This window comes from Apteryx mantelli, chromosome 8 (assembly GCF_036417845.1).
Source record: "Apteryx mantelli isolate bAptMan1 chromosome 8, bAptMan1.hap1, whole genome shotgun sequence".
NCBI lineage: Eukaryota > Metazoa > Chordata > Aves > Apterygiformes > Apterygidae > Apteryx > Apteryx mantelli.
This window is the reverse complement of record NC_089985.1, coordinates 35,435,352-35,461,552: the sequence shown is the minus strand read 5'-3', so window position 1 is coordinate 35,461,552 and position 26,201 is coordinate 35,435,352. Positions and strand designations below refer to the sequence as shown.

The following is a 26,201-nucleotide window of genomic DNA, read 5'->3' as shown; positions in this document are numbered from 1 at the left end:
AACAGCTCTTTCCTTAATAATGCTTTTTTTTTTTTTTTTTTTTTTTTTTGCTTTTTTTGTCACAATCTTCCTGCTGTGAAATCAAGTGGATAGTTGTTGCTTTTTTTTATTTTCTTTGCAGATTACACTTATAGATGTCTTGTAAGAACATATATATTTAATGTCTGTGCAATATCTACATGCGCACTGCTACCATTTGTCATCTACATAATTTTAGTCTTTGTGTTTACCAGTGTCCAGTCTCTTTATTTTTACTGTATGGTTAATAGAGATCTTTCCATCAAAAAAACCCATAATGCTGCTGCTGTTCTTTCTTACTCCTGTGCCCCTTAAATGTCACCAAGGTCACAAAACTGGGGATGTGAACAAGTGAGTTATTCAGTTTTAAAGAAAATAGCTTGGAGCCTCTATCATGCTTAGCCCCTCTACTTGGCTTAGAAGAAGCTTGAACTGATTTAATCCTCTGAGTGTTTTTTTTTTTTTTTTTTTCCTTTGAGAAATAAGCTTTAACAGAAAAAGTATGGAAAAGCCATGCCGTGCTGTATTTCCTTGCTGTTGAAGCAGCTAATTTTATTCAGAATAAAGAGAATTCCACTGTGTCAGCTGAGCATTGCTGGTGCTAGTCCTGTGGTACAAAAAATCCGTATTTGTTCTCTGATTCCTACAGATGCAAAATATAGGATATTTTTCCCTTTTATCAGTAAAACCAGGTTTATCTGTTGATTGACAAGAGTGAAATGTGTGTTGCTCAAGAGCATTGTGGGATGGGGGTGGGAGGAAACAAACCAAAAAAAAAAAACCCTAAACAACCCCAAACCTCCCACTTTTTCCTGGAGGTTTATTAGATGAATGTGATCAAGAGCTATGTGGGACTGCAAAAACCACAATAATGAGAAACAAGACACACTGTTAAAAAGAAACCACCATGCAGGGTGGATCAATTAATTTATAAAAGTGTTCTAGCAGAAAACTTTGTTTTCAGTGTGACTTGATGGGTAGTTGCTTTAGCTTATGGGGTACCTGCAAGCCTTTTGCTTGTCTGCCTTTTCTGATGTTATTTATATAATATTTGTTTCCAAATGCATGGTATATCTTATTACAACATTGTAGTTAGTTAACTGAATTCAACAGCTATAACCTTTTTTTGTCTTTATATAACATTATTAATCGAAATTATAGAAATTTAAGAATATTTATTCAGAGAAAAAGAAAGGATAGCAAAGAAAACTTGATTTATTCTCTTCTTGTGTTTATTAGGTGTTTATTTAAGCTGCATTTTTTGAATGTTAATTTGTAAAAATCACATTGCTAGATAATGACCGTCCATAGTTCAGCTGCAGTCTTTGACTTCCCCCTCCTGGAGTGCCGTCAATCTGTGTGCTCCTAAATTCCAGCTGCCTCTTCCTCATCTAGCACCAGGCGCTCACGCGCCAGCTGTGCTGGCCAGCAGGTCAGGTATATTTGAGGTATGAGAAATTAGAAGTTGTGGCATCAGAAATGCATGGATTGCTAGTGGTACAGCAGAAAATGGAGGTTAGTGGCTTGCTAGAACCTCCCTCTGACCGCACCCTCAAGCCTAACAGATATGTGGCTGTGGAAGACAGTAGTGATCATAAAGACCATAAAAGCCTGGAAAGAGAATTAGTCTTCAGAGCACCATTTCTTTTTCCTCTGAATTTGCTGAATTCTTTCCCAGTCCTCGTCTAGTTCCAGCCACTGCTATTCCACTTGATCTGCCCAGAGCTGGGACATGTTTAAAAGCCTGAAGTTAGGAAGGTTCTGACATCTTTGTTCCCGTATCTTCTAACAATAATCAGAACGGAGCTTAAACTGCTCAGTAATAAAATGTACAAGTCATCTTTGCCAGCTCACACAGTATCACTTTCAGTGCACCTAAAATATGAAAAATCCTAGCACTGAGGTGGCTTAAAAACATCATTTTTGTGATGTAGAGCAATCTGAAACAAGTTGTCTTCCAAATACTGTTGAAAAGAGTCTTATTAGGATCTTGCTACTGAAGTTTTTCCCTCTTCTTGACATATATATAATTTCTAAGTTTGTAAAAACTTCTATAGCATCAGATGTGTTGGGAATGCATTGAAACTTTTTGCACTGTAGAATGGACCAATGCTTTATTAGGATGAGAAGACAAGTGTCAGAAGTGGGTTTTGAGATTGAAATTGTAGCATGTATTGCCTGTTCTAAACATTACGCATTTCAGCATGAGATAGAATTTATCATGCTATTTTAATAGGTAACACTTCTGTGTTACAGATAGTAAGTTTCTGGTGATTTAAAAAAGAAAACCAAAATTAAACCATAGTGTGACCAAGAGCCTTGTTGATAGGTGTTTAAATCCTTTATTGTACAAACTTAGAAAATTAAGTTGCTAATAGAAATGAATTGTAAACTGCTCCAGTTAAGTTACGTGTGGTGAGCGGTACTGCTCTCCCCACCAATATGAGTTTGAAAAGAGATGTGAGAGGTTTTCAAAAGCACTAGTAAATGAGTAAATAACTGACTGCTAATTCATTTTAGGTGGTGCTTATTGTGCGTCCTTACTGCTGATAAGTATGTTTTTCAGCACTTAGGAAAATTAGCTCTTAATGGTCATATTAAATGTATCTGTAAGTCACTGTGCCTTTGCAGGCACTAGATGAATGGGGTAAAATCTGGATATGGCTTTAAGTATCGAAACGCCAGTACTCTGAATTGGTGGGCAATTTAAACAGTTGGCGTACATATCTCGTACGCGCATGCTTTATCATCTTGGACCTCATGCAAAGCAGCCACATGTCGAAACACCTGTCCAAGGTCTGGAACAAGAAATACAATTAATGGGTTAATACTGTATTTATCTTCGGCGGAGAGCTGCATGGGGCAGTTTTACTGCTGTCAGAAGGCAGGTTAGTATCTCCTCGCCCTCCGCCCTTGACCTGGTGCCTGAGCTAGCTCTGACCAAGGCTGTAAAGCTGCAGGATGTTGCGTTGTTTGCTGCAAACCTGCACGAAGAGTTAGTAACTTGGTAATTTTTTGTTCCCCGCTGTTTTCTGTTACTTCTCCTAATCATAGTTCTTTTCTTGATTATTTCTTGGTTTTTTTTGGAGTTCGTTAGTTAACTTTTCCTGAACTAAGAGTCCTAGAACTGGCATTCTTGACATTAGTATGACATATTTTTATGTGTCTTTAAAAAATTAATTATTATGCTGAACTTAAGAAACAAAGATGGTTAAGAAAATTTGAGAAAATTTGAACATTTAAAATGAAGTTGGCATACTGTGCCGTAGATCTGCAGAGGGTTTTAGTTAGAGCACCTCTAAAAATGAGTGAAAATGAATGTAAAATGAGCTTCTGGGACAGGTTCTCAATCTTATTCACTTACCAGATTTGCAGTTGCAGTTTCTTTGGGAAGCGTGGATGTATGGTAGCCTTAACCATATTTCCAAATGAAGGGATTTTTTTTTCCAGATTAGGTCCAAATAGAATTATCTACATTTGAGGCTTCAAATGTTCTGAAATTTTATTGTCATTTAAATAAGAAGGTACATGTGCGAGCTGTAGCTTCAAATAAGAGACTGCGTAAGAGACCAGCCAGGCCTGCACCTCCACTTGAGTAATATTCCGTTTATTTTGATAATCTGAACGGAGTGAGATGATACTTAGCTGGATAAACCTCATTTAAAAAGGGTTTCTGTGTGAAGATTGCTTGAATTTTGGGGGGTGGTCTGCATTTCTTTAGGATTCCTCGATGCCCGAGGACTCTCGGGAGGTTAGGCGCTGTTGTGTGCGTGCTGTCGGGAGACCCTAGGTGCGCTCAAGGCGCGCGCTCTGCTGAGGAGCCGTTTGCACCGAGTTAGCAATTCCCGAATGCCTCGGGCTTGCGACGCCGCGGCATACGTGCGGCTACGCGGGTTTATAGGCTTATGCAGGTCTGCTACTTCTGGGAAACGTTGGAGTCTCTGGGTACGTGCCGTCTAGCTGGCTCGTCCGTGCGCTGTCAGCTTGGTGGGTCTGAAAGCAGCATGTTTGCTGTAGGTATGTATGTACTGAGTGTACAAAGTGTTAGGTTTTTTTGAGCATGGACCACATCATGGTTTATTCTCCTTCATTCTTCCTGCAAAATCCGTGGTGCACACATAGAAGTCAAAGCTTTGCCTCAAGTTCATTTTCACTTAGATATACTTTTTATTTTAGGAAGGTGCTTGACAGTATCATTTACCACTAATATTTGTTGAACAGAGAACATTTTATGGAATACTTTAAAGCAAATTAATAACTTTTTAAAAGATATTGTAGAAATTCTGATATATTTTTGTTGCCCTGAATACCTGACTAAAAATCTATTTTCTCTTTTTCAGGCAGCTATAAATGGTGTAATACCACAAGAAAATGGCATTCTGCAAAGGTAAGCCCAGAAGATTGGAGTAGTACGTGCACAGAATGATGCCATATAACAGTTCTTGTTCCTGAATCCTAAGAAGATGATGTAATTCTCCTTTTAGAACAGTTTCTAGAGCCACAAATTCATTTCCTGGCAAACCTGATTTAACATTCAAATTTTTCCTTAAGGACTGAGGTTCAGCTTGAACACCTATTCAAATTAGTTAGTTTTTACTTTGAATTCAGTGGTTGTTGGATCATTCTATAAAGGGTTGTCTCTTTAAATCTGAATTTTGGTATGCTCTCTTGGAAGTGAGGACTTTGTTTTTTCTGCATGGATCTAAAAATTTGCAAGGCTTTTTTTTGTAAAAGTATGTAGATCCACAGATGTGCCTGGCTAAGTATTTTCTTTTTTCTTATGCATTTTAAAAGCTATTGATATTATGCACACACACACCTGCCCACCAACCCCCAGCATCAAAAAAAGTTTTGGTGGATTTTTAGTGAATTACAGGCAGCAGATACTGTGTTAGATAAAGTAAAGTTACTCCCTCCCTTCCAAACGTAGCTTCACTGATTTTATTTCTACTTCTGAATTAAATTTTGGCTTGTATACTGATGCCTGGATATTTTGAAGTCACTAAAGCATGATCTCCTAAGTGCTGATGAGGCAATTGAAAACAGCAGAACAGGAATTGAGCTACTTGGGAAAGATAATAAAATAGTGTTTAAAATTTTGTTTAGAAAAATACTCAATGTACTATTAAAAAAATTTTTTTTTATTATTGGTGGCTTTATTGGTGGAAGAAGATACATAATGGAGGTGTTTTGGCATCTATGTCAATACTCACTGAAGTTATTAAATAGTCAGTTTTTGATTCAGGATAAAACCTCATTTGCTCAGTGAAGTTGCTGGATTTTTATGAACAGTAAGGCCTACATATTCCAGCTGAGATCAAGTCTCTGCTGTGTTGGGCACTGTTTCTACCTATGTTTATAAGTCCCCACCCCATGGCATTTATAAATACCAGAAAGTTTGGAACAGTTTTGTCAGGGGGAAGGAGTTGGGGCTACTGTTGGAACAGTTTTGTCAGAGGGAGAAGTTCCAGCTATACCTGGAAGAGGTTTTTAAGGAAGCCCAGAAGACCTAGAAGCCTAGTTTCCGGTGGTTTTCAAATGAGGTTGACATTCAAAATTGCTGACATTCAAAATTGCTGACACGGGGCTTTTTATGTCCTCTTAGAGATTGCCATTCAGATATATTAGAAGTCTTTTGTAATGGAATTCAAATAGAATTAATTGAACCGTACTTGAAGAAAGTTCATATGTTGAAGGGGAAAATACCTTTTGTTTTATAATTCAGTAGTGTTTTTAAAAAAAAGCCATTCCTGAGAATCGGTATATTCTTTGCTTCTTAGCTCTGTTAACAGAACTGTTGTAGTAGTGTTAATTTATAGCTGGACATGAGATTTAAAAAAAAAAAAAGCTCAGTATTTATACTTTTCTAAAACTCTGAAAGCAAGACTGTTTCCTGTACTCTTTTATGTACACAACTTGTACAGTATGAACTCTGAAGCTGTGGTGAGTCTTTGTAGCTGAGAATTCGTCCTTCTGAACCTGCTGACTTGAGAAGGGAAGGAGTCCATTTGTGCTAGAGGCATAATAGTGTTTTTTTTTTTTATTTTTATTTTTGAATGTGGGAGGCGCAGTGATGGGACTTGCACTAGACTTTTATAATACCTGCTCTTTTGTGTCCTGAGTGCCAGCCACATTTATGCTTTTGTAAGCTCAGGCCTCCTCTAGATGATAGCTTTAACTCATGTAAGAAGCATTTGCACTGAGAAATCTCCTAGTGTTATCCTAAGAAGGGGAATATGCTTTTTCAGATAAGTTCTGTTCAAGAATGGAAATGGTCAAGTTAAGTTTCAGCATCTTCTAGGTTATTCTTTGCTCAGCTTCCATTCTTTCGGTGCATACTTCTTATTAGCTTGCGTCATCGTGATTTCCTGTAGCTGCCTAAGACAGATATCTGCTAAATAGAGAGCATCATCTTCCTGTTAAGAACATCTGCAAGGCAAAGCTCTAGGCATATGCTAGGAAGTCTTTTGCCTTCAAAAGCTAATTTTTGTACATCATAGTTTTCTTTGGCCTGGAGTAATGTTTCTTAAATTTCTTGTTTTGCTACATTGGTTTCTATGTGTGTCTTGTGGAGAGGCTCATTGAGGAAGATGAAGTACTTCTGTGTAATAGGGGTTTCCTCAAATTATTTTGATCGGTAGCATTGTGCGTACCCTTGATATGGATACATCCTTACGTGAATAACTAGGAGGCTTGAAGGATTTTGAACTCGAAGGCAACTAGAATTCAGCATTATATTACTATTGTATTTCTAGATATTAGTTTCAACATATACATCATTAGCTTCATTTGTTTCCATTAATTACATAACTGTCATATCTGACTTGTTTTCCAATAATCTGGGATTAGACTTGGAATTACTCTTTATGCTTCGTCTGTGATTTTCATTTTTATATGATGCTAGCATGATGATGTAGAAAACCGATGGTTGCCACGGTGCCTTCTAAATTTTTATATGGTCATAGCATTCCTGGAACAGGGAACAAAGTTTAGCTTCTTCACCAAATAATTCTGATATTTATTGAACTTTAAACTGAGATAATGGCTTGAAAGCCAGTTTGTCATCTAAGATGTTCTCCTACAGCACTTCTGAGTCACTGAAATATTAATGTTGTTGATACGAAAGTTAATTTCAGATTATTAGTAAGCCAATATTTTCAGATGTGGAAATGTAGCCGATTCAAGAGGCATATGCTGATGACCATAGTAAGTGAATAATACTGTGCATTTTTGCTGACCTTTATTTAAATAGATAATCTGTTCTGTGTAAATGTTCTTATCATATATCTTTCAGTGAGTATGGTGGAGAGACTTTACAAGGACCAGCATATGGCCCCACAAGTCATTCTACAGCAGCTTCTTCTACTCCCTCCTCATCCTCAGCGTTTCGCCATGTAGTGCCATCTAGACAAATAGTGGAAAGACAACCTCGAATGCTTGACTTCAGGGTTGAGTACAGAGACAGAAATGTGGATGTAGTACTTGAAGACAGCTCCACAGTTGGTAAGGATTTGTGAAAATGAAATGGAAACCGTTGCTGTAAAATTACGAGAACAAAAACCAACAAAAAACTCCCAAAACTGCAAGCCTCAGAAAAAAAACCCTCAAAAAAATCCCCCCCCAAAACCCAGCCACCACAGATACTAACCATTTACAAATCTCTTTGCAGCTTTAAAAAAAAAAAAAAGAATTTCACTGATCCATTGTAGAGGATCTAACAAAAATTTATTTTGAAATGTAGTGGTCTTTTGGCTTTGCTTAAGAAACAAAATAGAGATTACTGATTAAATTGAGACATTAATCCTAACCCTAATTACACTTTCATGTGCATGTGATCTACTGATGAGCAGATGATCTTGACATTTCAAATGTGTATGGCATCATCTCTTTCTGTGTAGGATTAGTGACAAGATTCAGATGGATTCTCTCCAGTGTCAAGATCATCATTGCATTCTTCTTTTTCTGATTGTTATTTGACTCTTCTGGGAAAATTAAGATGACTTTTACATGATTTTTTTTTTCACTGTCTTTATCCTAAAACTGATATATTTTATAACAGTATGTTAGAAGTACGCTATTGTTTGTGTTGAAGAGTATATTATATTTGATATTTCCCAAACAGTGAGTTAATTTTATTTTACTAAAGAAAAACAGTATTTGTTTTTTGAAGTCACTATACAGATCAAAACAAGGAACTAAATGAAGAAATAGTGAATTACAAAAACTGCTGAGCTGCAGTCTTATGTCTGTGATGAAATTTTGAAATTGAAACATTTGATTCTTATTCAAGTGGTCTTAGTGTTTTATTTGGTATTGAATGGTGCCACCTAGTGGTGATTATTTTGAATTCTTGATTAGTATTCCACTTTTTCCAATGCACTGCACTTAATTATATCAGTGCAAAGGGGATATAAGAGTCTGACCAAATTAGAATTTTGCATCTGTGCATTTTGTTTTCTTCTTACTAACTTCTTGCAGATATTAATGATTAAGCTATAAGGTAAAAGGTAGTTGGTGGAACTCTTCTGTCTGTTTCTTGGCACGTGAAGGTTGAGGGTGGTCTTGGCTGCATCAACAAGAAGATTGCAGTGTTTAAAGTCCTGAGAGATATGAGCAAGGCAAATGGCAAAATTTCAGTCCTGGACTTCAGGACAGCAGGTTTTAGCTTGTTCAGGGATCTGCTTTGCAGGATCCCATGGGAGACTGCCATGGGGGGTAAAGGGGCCCAGGAGAGCTGGTTGGCCTTCAAGGGCAACATCTTCAAGGCAGAAGAACAGTCCAATCCAACATGCAGGAAGAGGAGCAAGCAGGGCAGAAGGACAGCATGGAAGAATAAAAGCTTTTGAGTAAGCTAAGTGCAAAAAGGAAGTACACAAAAGGTAGAAGTAAGGATGGGCTACCAGGGAGGAATACAGAGACATTGCCAGAGCATGCAGCTTTGGAGTTAGGAAGACCAAAGCTCAGGTGGAGTTGAAACTAGTGAGGGACAGGAAGGGCTTTGGTATGTAAACCAGCATTAAAAGAAAGACTGAGGAAAATGTGAGCCTACTGCTCAACGATAGTAGCTGAACCTCAGTCCCTGGGAGGATTATGGAGAAAATGCTCCCGGAAGCCCCTTCTCAGCCCGTGAAGGAAAAGAAGGTGATTGGGAACAGCCAGCATGGATTTGCCAAGGCCAAATCATGCTTAAGCAACCCAATTGCCTTTTATGATGTGGACAAGGCTCTGTGGAGAAAGGGAGAACTGTGGATGTTGTTTACTTTGACTTTAGCAAGGCCTTTGACAAAGTCTCCTATGGTATTTTTATAGTCAAATTGTTGAAATGAGAGGTAGATGAGCGGGCTTATGAGATAGGTAGATAACTGGCTGGACTGCTGGGCTCAAAGTCTGGTGAGCAGTTACTAGTGTAGGGATGTCCCTTAGGGGTCCATACTGGGGCCAGTGTTGCTTAATGTCTTTATTAAAAATGTGGTTGTTCAGAGGGAGAATGCTCTTGGCAAGTTCACAGGCAACACCAAATCAGAGAAAATGTATTCTGGAGGGAGGAGCTGCTATTTAGAGGGACCTCAACAGGCTGGGGAAATAGGCTGACAGGAACCTCATGAAATTTAACAAAAGCAAATGTGAAGTCTTGCCTCTGGGATCAGATAACTTCATGTTATCCTGTCTGATAACTGGCTGGGGGCTGACAGCTAGAAAGCAGCTCTGCAGAAAAGCTGCACACCCTTGCAGTGAAGAAGACCAGTCACACCTGGGATGTATTAGCAAGATTGTAGCCAGCTGATTAAGGGAAGTAGTTATTCCCTTGTATTCAGCAATTCTGAGACTGCATCTGGAGCATGGAGCAATTTTGAGCTCCCAGTACAAGAAAGATATTGACTTGCTGGAGTGAGTCCAGTGGAGGCCACCAAGATAGTCATGGGAGTGGAGCACAGGATAACATATGAGGAGAGGCTGAGGGAAGGGGATTAGTTTAGCCTGGAAAAGAGGGGAGACTTTATTGCTGTCTGCAGCTACCTGATGGGAGGACACAGAAGACAGAGCCAAACTTTACGTGGAGGTGCATAATAGTAAGATGAGAGGCAATGGATGCAATTTGGAATGTGGGAAATTCTGATTAGATACAAGTTGTTGTTGTTGTTATTATTATTATTATTATTATTTTATTGTGAAGGGTGGTCAACAAGAACAGGTTGGCCAGAGAAGTTGTTGAACCTCCATTTTTAGAGGTGCTCAAGATTTGATTGGACAAGTCTTTGGGTAACCTGACCTAATTAGACCTTTGAGCTGTGGGTTTGGTCTAGATGATCTCCTGAGGTACCTTCCAGCCTAAATTATTTTATGATTCTAACAACTTCAGGGACAAGGAGAGGGTCAAAATGTCTAAAACCCTGGAAAAACTTTTAGGGCAGTCAGGTTGTATGAACACTCAAGCTCTGTATGTCAGGCCTATTGATAATGAAATTGGGTATCAAAAATATACCCTGTTTATTGCTGTCAAAATGCATTGCTTCAGATAGCACACACCTGCATGTGTGTGGAACTAGCATGCACAGTGTAGGAATATTCAAATATATTTAATATCCAGCTTGTCAAATCCTCATGTAGTTGTTCATTTAAATTCACGTTCTATGTAATTTTTAGCTTAATTCGTTCTTTAGTATTTGAAGCATGTGTTACTAGGGTCACTAAACTAAAACTGATTTTCATCATAAGTTTTTTTTCTTGCTCTTATTTTTAACTATAATTCTGTACTCTTTGAAATAAAATGGTGAATATCTGTATTTTTATTTGTGGTTTTCCTGATCTTTCCTTTGTTTTCTCTTCAGGAGAGATAAAACATATTCTAGAAAACGAACTTCAGATTCCTGCATCTAAAATGCTGTTAAAAGGGTGGAAGACTGGAGATGTAGATGATAGTGTAAGTTTTCAGCTGTGTTTTCAGTTAACTGGTTTCAGTGTTTCAAACTGAACATCTGTGGGTGGGGATTACAAGGCAAGAATTGTGAGTTTCTAACAGTGTTAGATATCTTGGATGAAAGTAATACAAGAAACTAGGACTAAAATATTGGAAAAAAAAAAAAGACAAATCACTTTTGTTAGTATTATTTTTATATATGGCATGGCACACCTACAGGAAAGATGTTACTAAATTAACAGTAAGTGTATCTTGAAACAAAATATTTGTTTGTATTGTCAGTAAGTGTTAATAATTAAAAGCAACAAATAAACTGTAATGTGTCAAAATCAACAAATGTTCTAAATATATATATTGTTATTTTTTATTTTTTTCCCTCAGACTGTTTTAAAAACTCTACACTTGCCAAAAAATAATAGTCTTTATGTTCTAACACCTGACCTGCCTCCTCCTTCTTCAAGTCATTCTGGGTAAGTCTTTCGGCCATAAATTCTATTTGTATTGGTGTGTGTGTAGTTTTTATATGAAGCTGCCTGTATCCTTACAGGAACCTGCACTCAGTAAACATAAAACACTTTCGCTGCTCTAAGATATACTAATATAAGCGTTGAGATTAACAAACCTCAGCACCCAGTTGTTGAAAAGAACATTGTTAAGAAAAATTCTTTAAAACCTTGGTGTGGTACATTTACTTCTTGGGCACAAATGTACTCCCTCGACACAAATGTAATTAATGTGGAAATTAAAGCTGGCCTTCCGTATCTTATTGTATTATATTGGTTCCTTTAAGTTAAACATATTATAATAATTGTAATGTATATGTACATTACCATAATAAATAATGTATATGTACATTACAAAAATTAATAATAATGTAATGAAACATGTACTAATCATTACCAACATATCAGAATTTTCTTTCTGAAATGTTTGTTACACTATGTTATCATATCTTCTTGGACTTTTTAAATGTAGGTAGGTAGGTTGAGTAATTAATTTCCTTTAACTGAGTAGGATATTTTTATTACTGATTTAAATACTCAGAAACTAACAGTGAGTGTTCATATGTCAGTGAATATTGCGGATTTTTGAAAATGAAATGTTATTTTCTCGAAAATAGAATCTTCACTGTCACAAATTAATAAGCGATTCCTTTGCTTTCATTACTATGGCTTGTTTTCTCTCCTGTCCTTCCCTTTCTCAAAGGTAGAACTCTGTGTTCCTACCAGTAAAACACTAATATTATTGCTAAACCGCTAGGGGGTGCACCGTAATTGAGTCTAAAAGAGTAGTTGTATGCCTGAAAAGTCAAGCAAGCAGGAAGGACTGAATTTTGAACTGGCTAAATTGCATACTCATTAGACTAGGTTGCCTTCAAGTTGTCTGAAAAGGGGATTATTTTCCCACTGTTGTAGTTGGATAGTAGAGTATTCTACAAATGCAGTTGTATTACCAATGAAAGAAATTCTTTGACAAGCAATAGAAATAAATAGCATTTCCTAATGACTACAGCTACTCCAGATATTACTAAAAGTAACCTGTACACATACATATTCTGTAGAGGAAATGAAAATCCTGGTTTGAATTGAAAGAGACGGAAGCATTAGGAGAGGGAATAGTGGTAATGGAGCAGAGTGATACTGAGCTGCGCAGTGAATCGTGCGTGCGCTGTATGTGTTAGCAGGAGCTGTAGTTGCGCGTGAGGACAATAAGCTATTCTATATAAGCAGCTGACTGAAGAACAGTGCAAATGCTGTGGACAAACACTGTAGATGCCTTTTTTTTTTAAATTCATTTTCAATTTCAAAATTTGCTATTAAGGTGTCACTCTATTTTGTAATTTGAATGTTTTCAATTCTGGAAAGAAATTTGGGTGTGAAGAGTGTGCTTTTTATTTCATCCGAATAAATCATATAACAACAACAATAATAAAAAAAAAAAAACACGTTTAAAAAGTTCTCAGGCTTTTTTGCTGGATGAAGAGTTTAAAGAACTTTGTGCTTCCTAGTAAAATCAAAGTGGTTGTTGCCATTGCTTTACAGTTTATACTTGTTTCACAGTGGAGATTAGGTCTGGATATTTTTAACATAAATTTGGTAGCTTTGGGATAGCAAACGATGATTAATTAGTGGCTACTTAAACAAGGATAATTTGAAGGCTAGATCATCTCCCTGAAGTCATAAATTCTAGATGAAAGGGGAGGCTTGCCTCCAATTAAAGCATCAATGCAGATCAAAACACATCTAATTGAAGCAATGTACCAAACCCAGTTACACTGTTTACTGCCTACTGTTAGGTCAGTTATTACTTAGATTAGTTTGTTACCCACAATTTTTAAAAGCATGATGCTAACATCTATTATTAATGGATGTTAAGGAACTTTGCCTCTTACTTTGTGAGTTCATCCGCTGTTTTCTTCAAATGCCTTCTGTTTTGAACTAGAGATAAATAGTCATGATTTGAATATCTCCTGGGTGCGATACCTGAAAGGCCTGAGATTTCAGTACATGGTATTTAATGTATATGCCCTTCTTAAAAGGAGCAATCTGATCACAGCTCTGTAAACTCCAGCTTTGCTCCTGTTCTTGACACTGAGGGAGAACAGTGTCTGAAGCATCATTTTCCATCTCGTTGGTATCTAGGCGTTGAGGTTTATTGTGGCAGGCTGGATGGACTTAACCCAGAGCTGACCTTAGCTAGCATCGAAATGTGATAGCAAAGTGATCCTGCAGTTTAAACAAGCAAAACTGCTAGGATATCTTCGTTCATCAATGGCATACCTAAAGCTTTTATAGGTAATGGAAACCCAGTGACTTTCTACCGCATGCTAATAAATTGAGGTGTAAAGATGAAATTTAAACATCAGTTACCGCTTGCAGGCTTGCATGTTCTGTGTGGAAACCTGATTTCGAGTGAATTCCTGCCTCAGCCTGAGAGCTGCAGTAGCTCAGCTCTCTCCCTCTGTGCTTCCAGGGATCTCGCCCCCCTCAGGCACACGGTACTTCCAGTTCCTCCCATGCATTTTCTAGTACCCACCTCATTTTTCCCTGCCTATGCAGGCAGCATGCCCTGCCTCTGTTCTCCAGCTGATCGGCGGGTCATACTGAAGGACAGGAGGTGTCATATGCTGTAGGTAGTGCTGTGATCATTGGCCAGAGGTTGGCTGAGTGGAATAGAAAAATATTAGACTTGTATCATAGCTAGGTGAGCCCTAATTTAGGTCTCTCCTCTACCCAGCTGTTGATTTTTCACCCAGTTTTTGAGACCTTTATAATTGTCAGATTTCCTTGAAACTAATGAGTGCATTGAGAGGTTACCGGATGGGGACGGGTGGGTGGAGAAAAACATGATTTCCTTTGGAAAGCAGCCTTAAAAGGGAAGATGCCAAAGAATGTCCATCAGTTAATTGTCCAAGGAGAGAAATCCCTTGCACCTGCTTTGTCGGATTAGATTCCTTTCCACTTCCCTGTAGTGGCCTTTGTTGCCTCGGGTGCTTCTGAAAGCCAGCAGTGCCCCGTTCAGGAGAAGGCTTGGGAGGGTGCCATGGAAGGGAGCATGGGAAGGGGAGAAGGGTAGGCGGGCAAGGCCGCCAGCCACATGTTCAGGGCGTCCTGACCTTACTCCCTTTCCGTCTTGCATGTTCTGGGAGATGGTTTTAATCAACCTTTTCTTCTTTGGTTGTCACTTGAACGGGTATCACTGGGCATTTCCTAACAGGAAAAGCTATTTGACCGAGTGCACACCTTGAAGTTTATTACAAATAATATATTCTAAGCGATTGTAATTTATTTAAGAAATGTAATAATCTGTGTGAATAGGAATTAAAAAAAAAAATCTTTCGAGTAATGGGCCCACCTTTTGCTGAGCGTGTGTTTTTTAGATTGTTGCAGAGCAGTGGAGACTGTGACATGGTGTCTCGGTGTATGTTATCAACTGTAGCAGAGTGTTAATTAAGAACCATGTAACCTGCAACTCCAATTATTAGTATTGTCTGTTTAGCTGGACAGGAGCAGTGCCTTGCTTTAGTTACTTTGAAAAGCTCAATAAGAACGGTAAGATTAATGTTTTATTTTCACATCTGCTCATGAGACAGTTTAAAAATCCTGAAGTTTAAAATGCAATAGAAGGTAAACAAAAGGACTTCTGCTCATTTACATGTTAGCCAGATTTGCTAACTGATTGCTGTCTGAACCTAATCTACCATCTCCTGCTGCATTAGCTACAACAAACATTACATTTACATACTGATTTCTTATTTTGTTTTAATGTAAATAATCTGTAATTACAGTAAATTTGGACTTCTGTTGACATGAGCTTGTATAAATCTGTAAGTTTAAAATGGAAATGTTAATTACTTTGTGTCAAACCTATTTATATAAAATCCTGAGATTTTTGGGGAAATCTCCTTGTCATGGAAGAAGATATTGCATAATGGGAAATAATGAGAGTATTTCATTAAAAACTTACAGCACTGAAATAAAAAAGAGCACTTGCTGATCATTGATTAAGGATATACTTTTGGTTTCATAGTTAAAAATATCTCTAAAATTTCAAAGAATAATGCTATTAAAAAAAATAGTACATTAAAAGTCAAAGCATTAAGACAGTACTTAGCGATAGATATAACCAATCTATTTTATATATGAAGTGTAACAGAACAGCAGAAAACTAGTAAGACTGGAAGCTTAAAATATAATAAATGTCAATATTAATACCATCTTGCTTTAGTGTTGTTTAAACTGATTGGACAGTTGCTATCCCATTAAGATGAGCATTATTTGCAGTTATACATTTTTTGGTTAAATTTGGTTCTATAGTAAATTTATAAGAATTGTATTCTAATTGTACCGTATCGAAATATTGAGACATACAGAGTAGCTAGTGAATAAAACATTTCGGGACTCTTAATTGAGCTTTTGATACTTGGAGTTTAGAGAAGCAAATTCTTACATCTTTTGTTGCTTAAAATTTAAGCTTTAAAGAAGAACATTTTTGTTTGCATTTTGTTGAATCCTGGTTCATCACTGCGGTTTTTATGCATTGTGGTAATGCTGATAACCAATGCTATATGTGTGATCCATGTGAAATCCTAAACCGATCGGGATCTTTCTTGCTAGAAATGGTCAGTGTGGTGACTGTGCTCAGGTCTGTCCTCTTTTGTCTGTGCTCAGACTTGCTGCTTTTTTGATGTAGGCTGAGTTGTTCCTACCATGGAAGGCTGGTGCCTAAAAATATCACTGAGTTTCCTTGTCTCCTATGCTGAACAGTGAATGTATATTCATTCAGCTGAGGGGGGGAAAAAAATGTAATGGCAATGTGCAACCTATCTGCAAGTGCCTTTGAAAGCTAGGATTTGCGGTTAGGGGGACATGGTGCTGATGAGAGCTGCCTACTTTAATCCTGTTTCTAGAATTTGCCCCCAGCCCCCATTAATTAATCCTTAGATAAATTAAATTCTGTTAGCACTTATGGCAAAAAATCTTTCTAGACTTCGATGGGACTTAGTTTTCCCGCTCTCCCCCGCCCCCCACCTTTTTTATGCAGATACTTCATTTGGAAGACTGTAGTCCACTGATAACAGTTGCAGGAAGATGAAACTGTTCAAGCACTGGAGCCAAAATTTTAGAAATGTGCTTTGTGTTTGAAGTCAGGCTCTTAATACTATTATGTGCACCTTAAAAAAAATAAAAAAAAGTTTTAGCTTACTGTCAATGAGATTAGAAGTCTCCTTTACATGCCTCTGTTTTGTGCATTTGATGATAGCTTTAATGGTTGTAAATATGACTTTAAGGCAAGGTGTGTTCTGGAGGCAGAGTTTTGTCGGCACAAAGACATTGGGGTAATCCAAGTCCCTAGTCGTTGGAGGAAACGAATTTGGGAGTTGGTGGGCCTGGCATCACTGGTTGTCCAGCTGCATGTTAAAATCAACCCCATTGCGCAGAGGAGTATTACTACACCTACAAAGTTATGGGCATTTACTGCCCCTCACATGCACTAGCAGCTCCTCAGCCCCTCGGCTTCCCGAACTGTACGGTTCATGTCCTGTGGCTCTTGGGCAATGCAAAGTCTTGGTATGGGAGCCCAAAGGATTGGGTCAGTTGACCGTTGTATCTCTGTATAAATTTTATCCTGCACATATTCCTCGTTATCTTTCTGAAGAAAAAATGAATAATCGGTCATATTCTTTAATAGCCAACAATTTCAAAAACAAATTTTCCAAGGTTTGGTTTTTTTTTTTTAGATACCCTAATTTTTAGCCAAATCTTTGATTGTTTTTGGCTCTGAATATGTACCAAGAATCTGGTCCTTCTTGGAGAAGGGAATATTTTGTGCTACATCTCCATTTAAATTCCTTCCTTGTTTAATTTCAGATTTTCACAATCAATTGCATGTATTTCTGTTACCTGCAACATCCCTGCAACCTCACTGTTGCTCCTGTTTTCTGAGACGTTTTCCTTGAGAACTGAGAGACATCTGGCTGTTGTCTCATTTAAAAAAACAAAACAAAACAAAACCAGTCTTTGTGGCCTGAAATATTGTAGTCCATAGTGTTACTCAGGTTTTCAGGACTGGATCCCTCATCTTTTGCGGAACAGAGCAGTAGTATTGGTAGTAGAATATATATGTATTTAATCCATTGTAACATAGAAATACATAAATGATTGTTCATTCTAAGAAGAGATGATACTAAAGCTCCACTACATGAAAAAAAGTATATGATCATAGCAAATCATGTGACCTAGTGGACTTGATCCTCTTGAGGACAAAAAGATTACAGATATAACACAGATTTTTACTTTAAAATTTCAATATTATCCTATTTTTCGTAATGAAGATGCATAAGAAAGTGTTTGAATATTTAAAGTCACGATTTTACAGTCTAACCACAACAACTGCATTTCAGTATGGGAGTTAAAATATATACTTGAAAAAATATACTTGACTTTTCAGGACTATTTTTTGTCCTTAGAGGGATTGTTAATTATTTTAAAAATTTTCTAGCTTGTTATTAGTTTGTGACAAGCGCAGCTAACTTCACATTAAGCATAGATGACTTATTTCAGTTGTAAATGTAGTGTCTGTCATATATTTGAACATTCTTAGCATTAACAATGAATAAACTTTATCTTCCATATTACAAAAATGTAAAACGAGAAACAGCACTTTATGGTTTTGTTTTGTAGTATGTGATTATTATGTTTAGGATGTCACAGAATCCATTTTATGTTGCTGAGTGAAGATATTTTAAGGTAACTTTTCTTGAGGTGTTAAAGCAAATCGTGCATCTCTTGCTAAAGCATCAAACGAGTATTGCATGGGTTCCTTACCATCTGAGTAGCAAAACTGCAGACCAGCAATTCTTGCAGAAGAAAAACTAACATATCTGGACTCAAACAGTCTAGCCGTCTTTCTTGTCTTCTTGTATGTTAAAATACAGCTGTTTTCATCTGCATAGTAGGTCCAAACAGAATCTGTCCTTTATTGCTTGAAGAAGCAGTACTGAAGTGAAGCAGTAGATTGCAACAGTGAAGATCTAAAGAAAAAAAACCAAAACAGTTTATCATTCTTCTATGAGCGTGTTATTAAAAAAGAAAGAATAAACCCAATTTAATTCCATATGCCACTGAACAGGTCAAGTTTACATATGTTTTTAGAAAGGTAGCAAGCTGTGTTATAATGCTGTTGCAGTTTTGTAGCCTATGTATAAGATAGGGCTACTACAGCTGTGTACAATCTGTAATACAAGTCCTGTCTTCTCTTTTGAACAGTAGATAGTTGCAGAATTTTGTTTCTAATTAAGTAAGGAGGATGCTTTTCTAATGTCTAGATCTTTTGTTACCAGGAAAATCACAAAAGATAAGTTTTATGTGACAACATGAACATATAATTGACCTGTTTAATCTGTATCTTAAGATTTTTTTTTCCTCAATGGTAATTATTAAAGATATTTTAATGCATATTAAAAAAAAAAAAGAGTAGAACTTATTTCTCTAAATGCTCAATACCGACATGAGAAACTTTGAGGTTAGTTTCCCAGTTCTAATTAGCTGAGTTTATGCGCTTTGAATGAAGCTAAGCGGAAGAATTTCCATTTGATTTATGCTTCAGGTAACCCCAGAGAAGCAAGTGCATGCTTTGCTTTGTTCTGCTTACCATCAGTTTTTAATGTGCGTTCTAGCTTGATATTTTGTCTGGTCATCAACATGCTTACAAGCCTGGTATTAATGGCATTGTGAGTGCTAAATATACCTGACGTTTGTGATGATAATGTGACTCTCTCAATTTTGAAAATACTTAACATTAGAAGAGCTTTAAAGGCTGCAGTCACCTTATTAAGGAAGGAGTTCAAGAATGGCCTTCAGTCATTCTCAGCATGCTTTCTTGTGTTTAAGAGTGAAAAGAGAGATGATAATGTTGTGCCTGGACTTGTCCATGTAGAGTTTAGGGTACCCTGGGGTTTTTGCGTCTAGCTGTAAAACAAGCTACAACATGCTTATCCCTGATTTTCTTGTTTTTCTTTCAACCATTTCAGGGCCCTGCAGGAGTCATTAAATCAAAACTTCATGCTGATCGTCACCCATCGAGAAGTCCAGCGGGAGTACAACCTCAACTTCTCAGGAAGCAGTACCATTCAGGAGGTGAGTTCCCTTTCGCAGCTGAAGAGTGCGTGTAGCTCATTATAGCTAACAGCAACTCTGCTAAAGAGCGCTTACACCATCCTTTTGGAGAGTATTTTATTGCGCAGTTTTTGGTTTAATCAACTCACATAATCAAGATTGCTATAAATTGATTAAAGGACTTGACCTAAAAAAGGCTTTCTATTAAATCATGCAGAAAAGATGTTTCCTTTTGCATCGCGATAGCAAAATACGTGAACGGCGTTCATTGAGTTATTGAAGAACGATAAGGAAAGGCGGTTGTTCGGATCCATTGTATTTTTAAGCCCCTTGAAGCTCCCACTGCCTTGCTTGCTTTTAGCCAGCTCCATCTCCGTTCTGTAAGCACCTCTACCATTGCTGGTCGCTCTCGCAGTGCTGTAATTCAGCCTGGCTTGGGAGCCAAGTGGTTTCTTTGTACGACGGTGCCAGTGCGGTTCTGTGGAGCGGCCAGCAAGGGGTGGTATTGTAGAGAACTTTGTCAGAATTAAGTCCTGTAGGAATAAACGTCTGGGCCCTCCGAATTTAGAACAAGCAGTCCTTGTGTATTTTTTTTCAAACTCCTTTCTAAACAAAACATTGTTGTCTAATGCTTCACGATATGTCTAATGTTTCAGATATTTGTTTTCCATGCAACCCACTAACACGGGGGCTTTATGAAACCTGAAGAAACACGACAAACAATCTAGAAATCTGAATTTTCAGAATTCACGTTACAAAATATTATGAATAAATGTTTGCTTTTCAAATTAAATATATGTTTGCTATCGGTCTGACACTTCTCTCAGTCAGTCTTTCAGGGTTGAACAGATCTTATTGAAATCTTTCCTGTGATATGGTGACATTGTAAATAGGATTATTTTAAGTTCCATAATATTAGCTGTAGGAGCAATAGCCATGAAAAATGGACTTTAACTATTTTCATCATGAACCCTGTTATTCTTAAGATCTAAACTCTGATTTTGTTCTGTGCAAAAGGTTGGTTTGTTTTGTGTTTTTAAACTGTTTTGTGTGTTTTTTTTAACTGTTACTTTTTAATATAAACAAACTGACACAACTATGTGTGTTTTTTGAGAGGCTAAGCTCTGACTTTTTAAAATTAAAAATAATTTGCAGACTTAGGAAAATAAATGATCATAATTGTATTGTTTCTTCAATTTTTAAATTGTGAGATGCTAAAAGAAAACACATACATATTGCCTGCTTCTTTTTATATGTGCTGTATGAATTACTATTTTATTGGAGGGTCTTAAAGGAACCAGAAAGGTGGTACAGTGCGTGGGAACTTAGGCTACCTTTACGGGCACTGAAGTCATCTTATTTGTTGGTAGTTACAGGTTGTAGTCACTGTGTCACATACAGAGTCAACTTAATTTAAAAACGAGTGGGTGATTTTCCCCCTTAAACAACTGAAAGCAAAAAAACAGACAAAAAAACCCCCTTCAGGACCAAAACCCCAAACCCTGCCACCCCATAACCAAATCAGCCCTAGCATCAAACCTTTGCTTGCCTTTACCGCTTATATCGAAGTATTGCATCCAACACAGCGTATAAAAATTATTACGATCAGAAGCTAGTGTGGAAAAAAGACCTCTGGACCTTGCTGCGGCGGCCGACGCTGAACAGGTGACTGTGTGTGTCTGCACAGAGTCGCGCTGAAATCCCCGGGGACTTGGCTGAGGTAAAAGGGACGGCGAACACTTGTCTAATTATAGAAAACAAGCACTGTTTTGTATGGTAACTCCCTAATGGCTTTTTAATTTAATTTTTTTTTTCTTTCTTTTAGCATAGAGTGAGCGTTGTAACGAACGATCGATGAATCTAGGGGCTTTGTGTGATTTGGAGGAATCGGTGATATTTTTCTTTCTTCTCTCTCCCTCTCTCTTTCCTCTCCAGGGACTGTTAGAATTTTTATTCACTCTCTTGTTCACACTTTTACAAATTAATAGTTTACTTTCCTTCTGGTGTATTTTTGTAATAGTGGAAGAGCTTTGTGCAAGTTGCAGTTGCCAACCACAAGAGGGCAGGAAGGACTATTCAATTATTACCTATAAATGCCATTCAGTGTTTTCAAATTAGCTTCTGGTATATTAACAAAAAGGAGTATAATGGCCAAGTTATTGTTTGATTTACAGATAATTGGCATATTGCAGGGAGGAGACTTAATTTCACCCTTTTAAATTAAACAGGGAGATTTAAAAAGACATAAAATATTCATTAATGTTCAGTGATTATAAAGCAGTGGCATATATTTATTCTACCTTTATTACTGTTTCGATGGGAAAATACTGCAAATATTTCAGAAATCGAGTTGGCCATACTGACAAGTTGAAATGTTTAAGCAGTGTTAATGCAATCTACTCACATGTTATATCCTATGCAAAAAGATTCAAAATGACTACATCAATTATTAAAAGAAATATTTAAAATTCTATAAATGTTCCATTGCTTGCCACAGTTGAGTGCAACTGTCTCTTCAGGGCCAGTTGTTTGGTTTGTTGTTGTTATTAGTGCAGCAAATTTTAAGGAATAAAAAATATTTATTTTGCAAATGTTTCCAGCAACAACAACAACAAAAAACCTTGCAGAGCTGTCACAAATATTTTGCAGTGGCTTAATGTGAAATCCAGTGAGCTATCTGCTGTGCTTTAATAAACTACTGTTGCTTCGGTTCTGTTTCCTTCTTTCTTTGTTTAGAATGTGTGCTTCAAATGATATTTGGATGAACTGTTACTTTAAAAAAAAAAAAAAAAAAATCCTGCTGTTGTACGGAATACAATCCGGCAGAAAATTAGCTGGCAGAGAGAAGCCTGAACCACAGTGCTCAGATCTGGTTCCACAAATTCTCTTGTACTCATTCCATAGGTGGATTTCGGATGGCACACAAAAGTGCTCATCACATGTTTTCTCCACATCTTGAACTGTTTACACATTAAGATTTAATTTTTCAGTTAAAAAATAAATAAATAAATTACCATCAGTTATACCAATGTAGGATCTGCAACCTATAACAGATCTTCAGAAGTAAAATAAAAAATGAAATGCAAATTGTCCAAAAATTCTGGGTGTTGGATTTTTTTTTTTTTTGCGAGTTGGGTAGAGGAGTTGTTAACTTGGAAAGTTGATGATAACATGTTGGCCTAAATTGCAAATTAATCTGTGTCACAGTTTTCTGACATCTGTTTGTTCTTGTAAAATTGCAGTATTAAATTAATTCTGGGCAGATACTGTTCTGGGAAAAAATCGTGATTACTTTTTTCCATGATCCACATTTTAAACTGGAAATGAGTAGGTTTTGTGCCAGTTCGGAGACTGTAAATTAATACTTTTCCAATGTAGTGTATGGTTAAATAAGGGCAGTTCTAACAAATTGAAGCGCTAATTCTTAGAAGATTATGAGGAGTTTTCAGGCTGATTACTCGCTCTTTATTCTACTCTGGTAATTAGTAGAGGCTATCACTATTGAAAGTTGAGATGAGTTTTTAAATTTTGATTTGAGAAGATATGTGCTGAAATTTAAAAGACATTGCCACTTTCAACCTCGTTTGTTTTTTGTCTGTTACGATCTTGTTTTATACTAGGAATGAATGTTTCTTCTACTTTTAATTTTTGTGAGTTGTAGTTATATTAGTTCAGAGACGAAGCACAAGTTTTTTTTCTAATTATTTTTTTTCTTTTCAGAGGGGGGAATATTTAAATATTTTCCTGAAAAGTAACTTTGTTCTCATCCTGGAGTAGGCACAGTAAAACTAATTTGTGAAAAACTTCTTGAATTTGGAAAGCCCTCTTTTATTTTTTTAATCACAATAACATGCTTCACACTTTTTGTTATTTTAGTAAGTGACATGGAGGGGGGAAAAGTTAGAAAATTTTAACAAACTAGTTACCTCCCTTAAAAACAAGGACTCTGCATTTGCCTATTTAACTGACGCTATAGTCTTTGAAGCCTTTTTTGTGATTCTTATGGGCAGGATTACAGCAGTACCTAGTGTACACAGGCTGTGGCTGTTAAAGGGTGGACAAGTTAAATATGCAGAAACCCTGGGCCTCTTGAAGATTTTATATATATATATATATAATATATATATGTGTGTGTGTTTGTGTGTTGTTTTTTTTGGGGGGGGGTAACTACTGGAGATTGCAGTTGAGGATACTAGGTAAAGCTTGTAGCAGGTGCTATCATTCATAGTAAAACGTAAAATCTGTGCAAAGAAGATGGGCTCCTAAACACTGTGCGCCTTTGCATAGCTGCATCGGCTCGTTAGGCCATTCCTTCAGCCAATTAAAGCAGTCGGAGGCCAGCTTCCGAGCGTCCCCGTCACCTGGGCTAGGTAGCGTGTTTGTTCTTTGTTCCCTATAGACTTGCTGGCTAAGGTGGGATATGGAAAGCAATGTATCCAATAGCACTGCAGGCGGGAGGAGGAACTAGCTATACACCGGACTGCTCTGGCATGGCATTAACTATAAATTCTGTGTTGGCAGAGACTGCTGATAGTTTGAAGTCCGTTTTGCAGAATTTTAAAAAACTTCTTGGATAAGTGGATGAATGTGAAATAAGATACAAAACCAAAACATATAAACACAGGCAGAAACTTAATTTAAAAGGCTTAGGTAATGGTAATACGTAAATATATGTGAGTAGATGTGGGATGTCCCTTTCACGCGACAGTAAATGAACTTGCTTCAACAGGCAGAAAAATAATTCAACTGAAGAAGGTTTTGTCCGTTTTTCAGATTTGACTTTTGGTATTTGTACAAATATTTTCAAGCCAGCTATTGTTGAGTGAGGTCACCTATAGTAAAGGTCAGACATTGGCATGGGAATGTGCAATGTATATATAATAATATTCATCTTTTTAATATTGTAGCGTAGTAATTGCAGTAGGATATGCTGCCAGAGATTAGAGTATCAACATACCCAAATATTGTACATACGTAACAGTTTCAGAAACAGTTGTGTTATGTTGTGACATTTTTATCTGCTTTATTCAGATAGTTAAAAAACCCTATTCTTATGCTAATAAAATCAGTAACTAATATTTCATTTTAATGTTTGATAGGAGGTGCACAAATATTCTATACTACTGGTCAATTATTCTCATAGTATCGGAGAAGCTAATAAGTGTTGTTGTTCTACTGAATGTACTCAAGATCCTTAGATTATTTCTGTGAAAACTGAAAGTTTTGCTTTTCAAAGGAATTTGTCCTGTAACAATTGTATTCAATTTATAGTGTGTAATTACAACAGCATACATAATTTAAACACCTATTACTGTAATAGCCTCAGTGTTCTACAGTGGTAAATGAGTACCATCTAGCAAGTTAGGTTTCAACTTTTTAAACAAGGAGGAAAAAATCTTTTTTTATAATGCTACATGAACTTGATTTTATTTTTTGCCTTTTTAAAAAAAGAAAAACAACATATTGCTAAACTAAAATGTATCCACGGGGGGGGGGGGGGGGGAGGGAAGAAGACTAACTTCTTGTAAATGGTCATAAGTTAAAAATTGTATGGAAAGGAAGTTTCTTGGGAAATAAAGAGAAAATATCTATTACGTACCTGTTCATGCTTTACTTGGCATTTAAGATATATAACTATCTGACTGTGGACATAGTTCTGTTTCTAAGGAATTGCATAGAGAAAGGTCTATAACCATTATTTTTTTTTTATGCAACAGAAACATCAATAAGAGATAAAGGACGCTCTTTTACGTCTCTATTAATTATGAAGCTTAATATATTCCTGACAGAATATGTTTCATAACCTGTAATTTGTTTTTGGTGGGTTTGGACGTGCATATCATTAAAGAAACGATCTTCAGTTATCAAAAACTAGTAAACATGGACATTTTTATATGCAAGAAAAGGCAGAGAGTAAATAATTGCACTGGTGACCAATACTGTAATAATCCTGTTTTACAATATGCACTTGACAGGTTGTAATAGTGCTAATTGAAGAGACTAATTCACACTTGCTTCATTCTATTCAAAGGCAAAATCAGCAGCTTGTTTTGCTTTTGACCAGATGGTCCTGATGAACACCTACTGTGCACTTTAAGTGCTTTACTAGAATTACAAAGGCTGGGGGCTGCGTCCGACTCAAAATGATTTGAGAAGAGAAAAAAACCTCGCTGCTCAATGGATTTGGTGCAACTAAATTAATTCTAGTGGACCCATTACACATTGAGCCCCCTTTTCAAAGTGCTGAGCCTCCTCGTTTGTTCTGTAGCAATGAGAAAGTGAAAGGCAGATTACTGCAAACAGAAATAAAAAAAAAAGTGCTGTGAAAAGGAGAAAAGAGGCCTTGAAGCCTTTTCATATCATTTGGGTTTTTCAAGTGCGTTATTTTTGGGGAGGGTGGATGTATGAAAAGCCAATTGGAGTTTTTTTTGTTTTAAAGTGCGCTATTTAAGTACTATGAATATAAAAGCAAGAGCAACAGTTGACTGAGTTTACTGTGGTAAAGCTTTGTGTCCAAGGATGAATCAAATTCATTATAGTCAATGCTTTGTATTTTCATATGAATGTAGGGTTAGTTTCACAAGACTGTGTCTGTTTAGGATAATTATAATTTAATATTTTCCTTTCATAAAGTTATCACTGTAGAT

General features: G+C 36.8%; 1 protein-coding gene across 1 annotated transcript in view; it reads left to right on the top strand.

Moving 5' to 3' along the window:
• Positions 1-26,201, top strand: part of FAF1 (Fas associated factor 1) — a 179,767-nt gene that overhangs the window by 33,103 nt on the left and 120,463 nt on the right. The window contains exons 3-7 of the mRNA XM_067301226.1: positions 4,359-4,405; positions 7,313-7,521; positions 10,848-10,939; positions 11,318-11,406; positions 19,470-19,575. Coding sequence (XP_067157327.1) covers positions 4,359-4,405; positions 7,313-7,521; positions 10,848-10,939; positions 11,318-11,406; positions 19,470-19,575 — 543 coding nt within the window. The remainder of the gene's footprint in view (positions 1-4,358; positions 4,406-7,312; positions 7,522-10,847; positions 10,940-11,317; positions 11,407-19,469; positions 19,576-26,201) is intronic.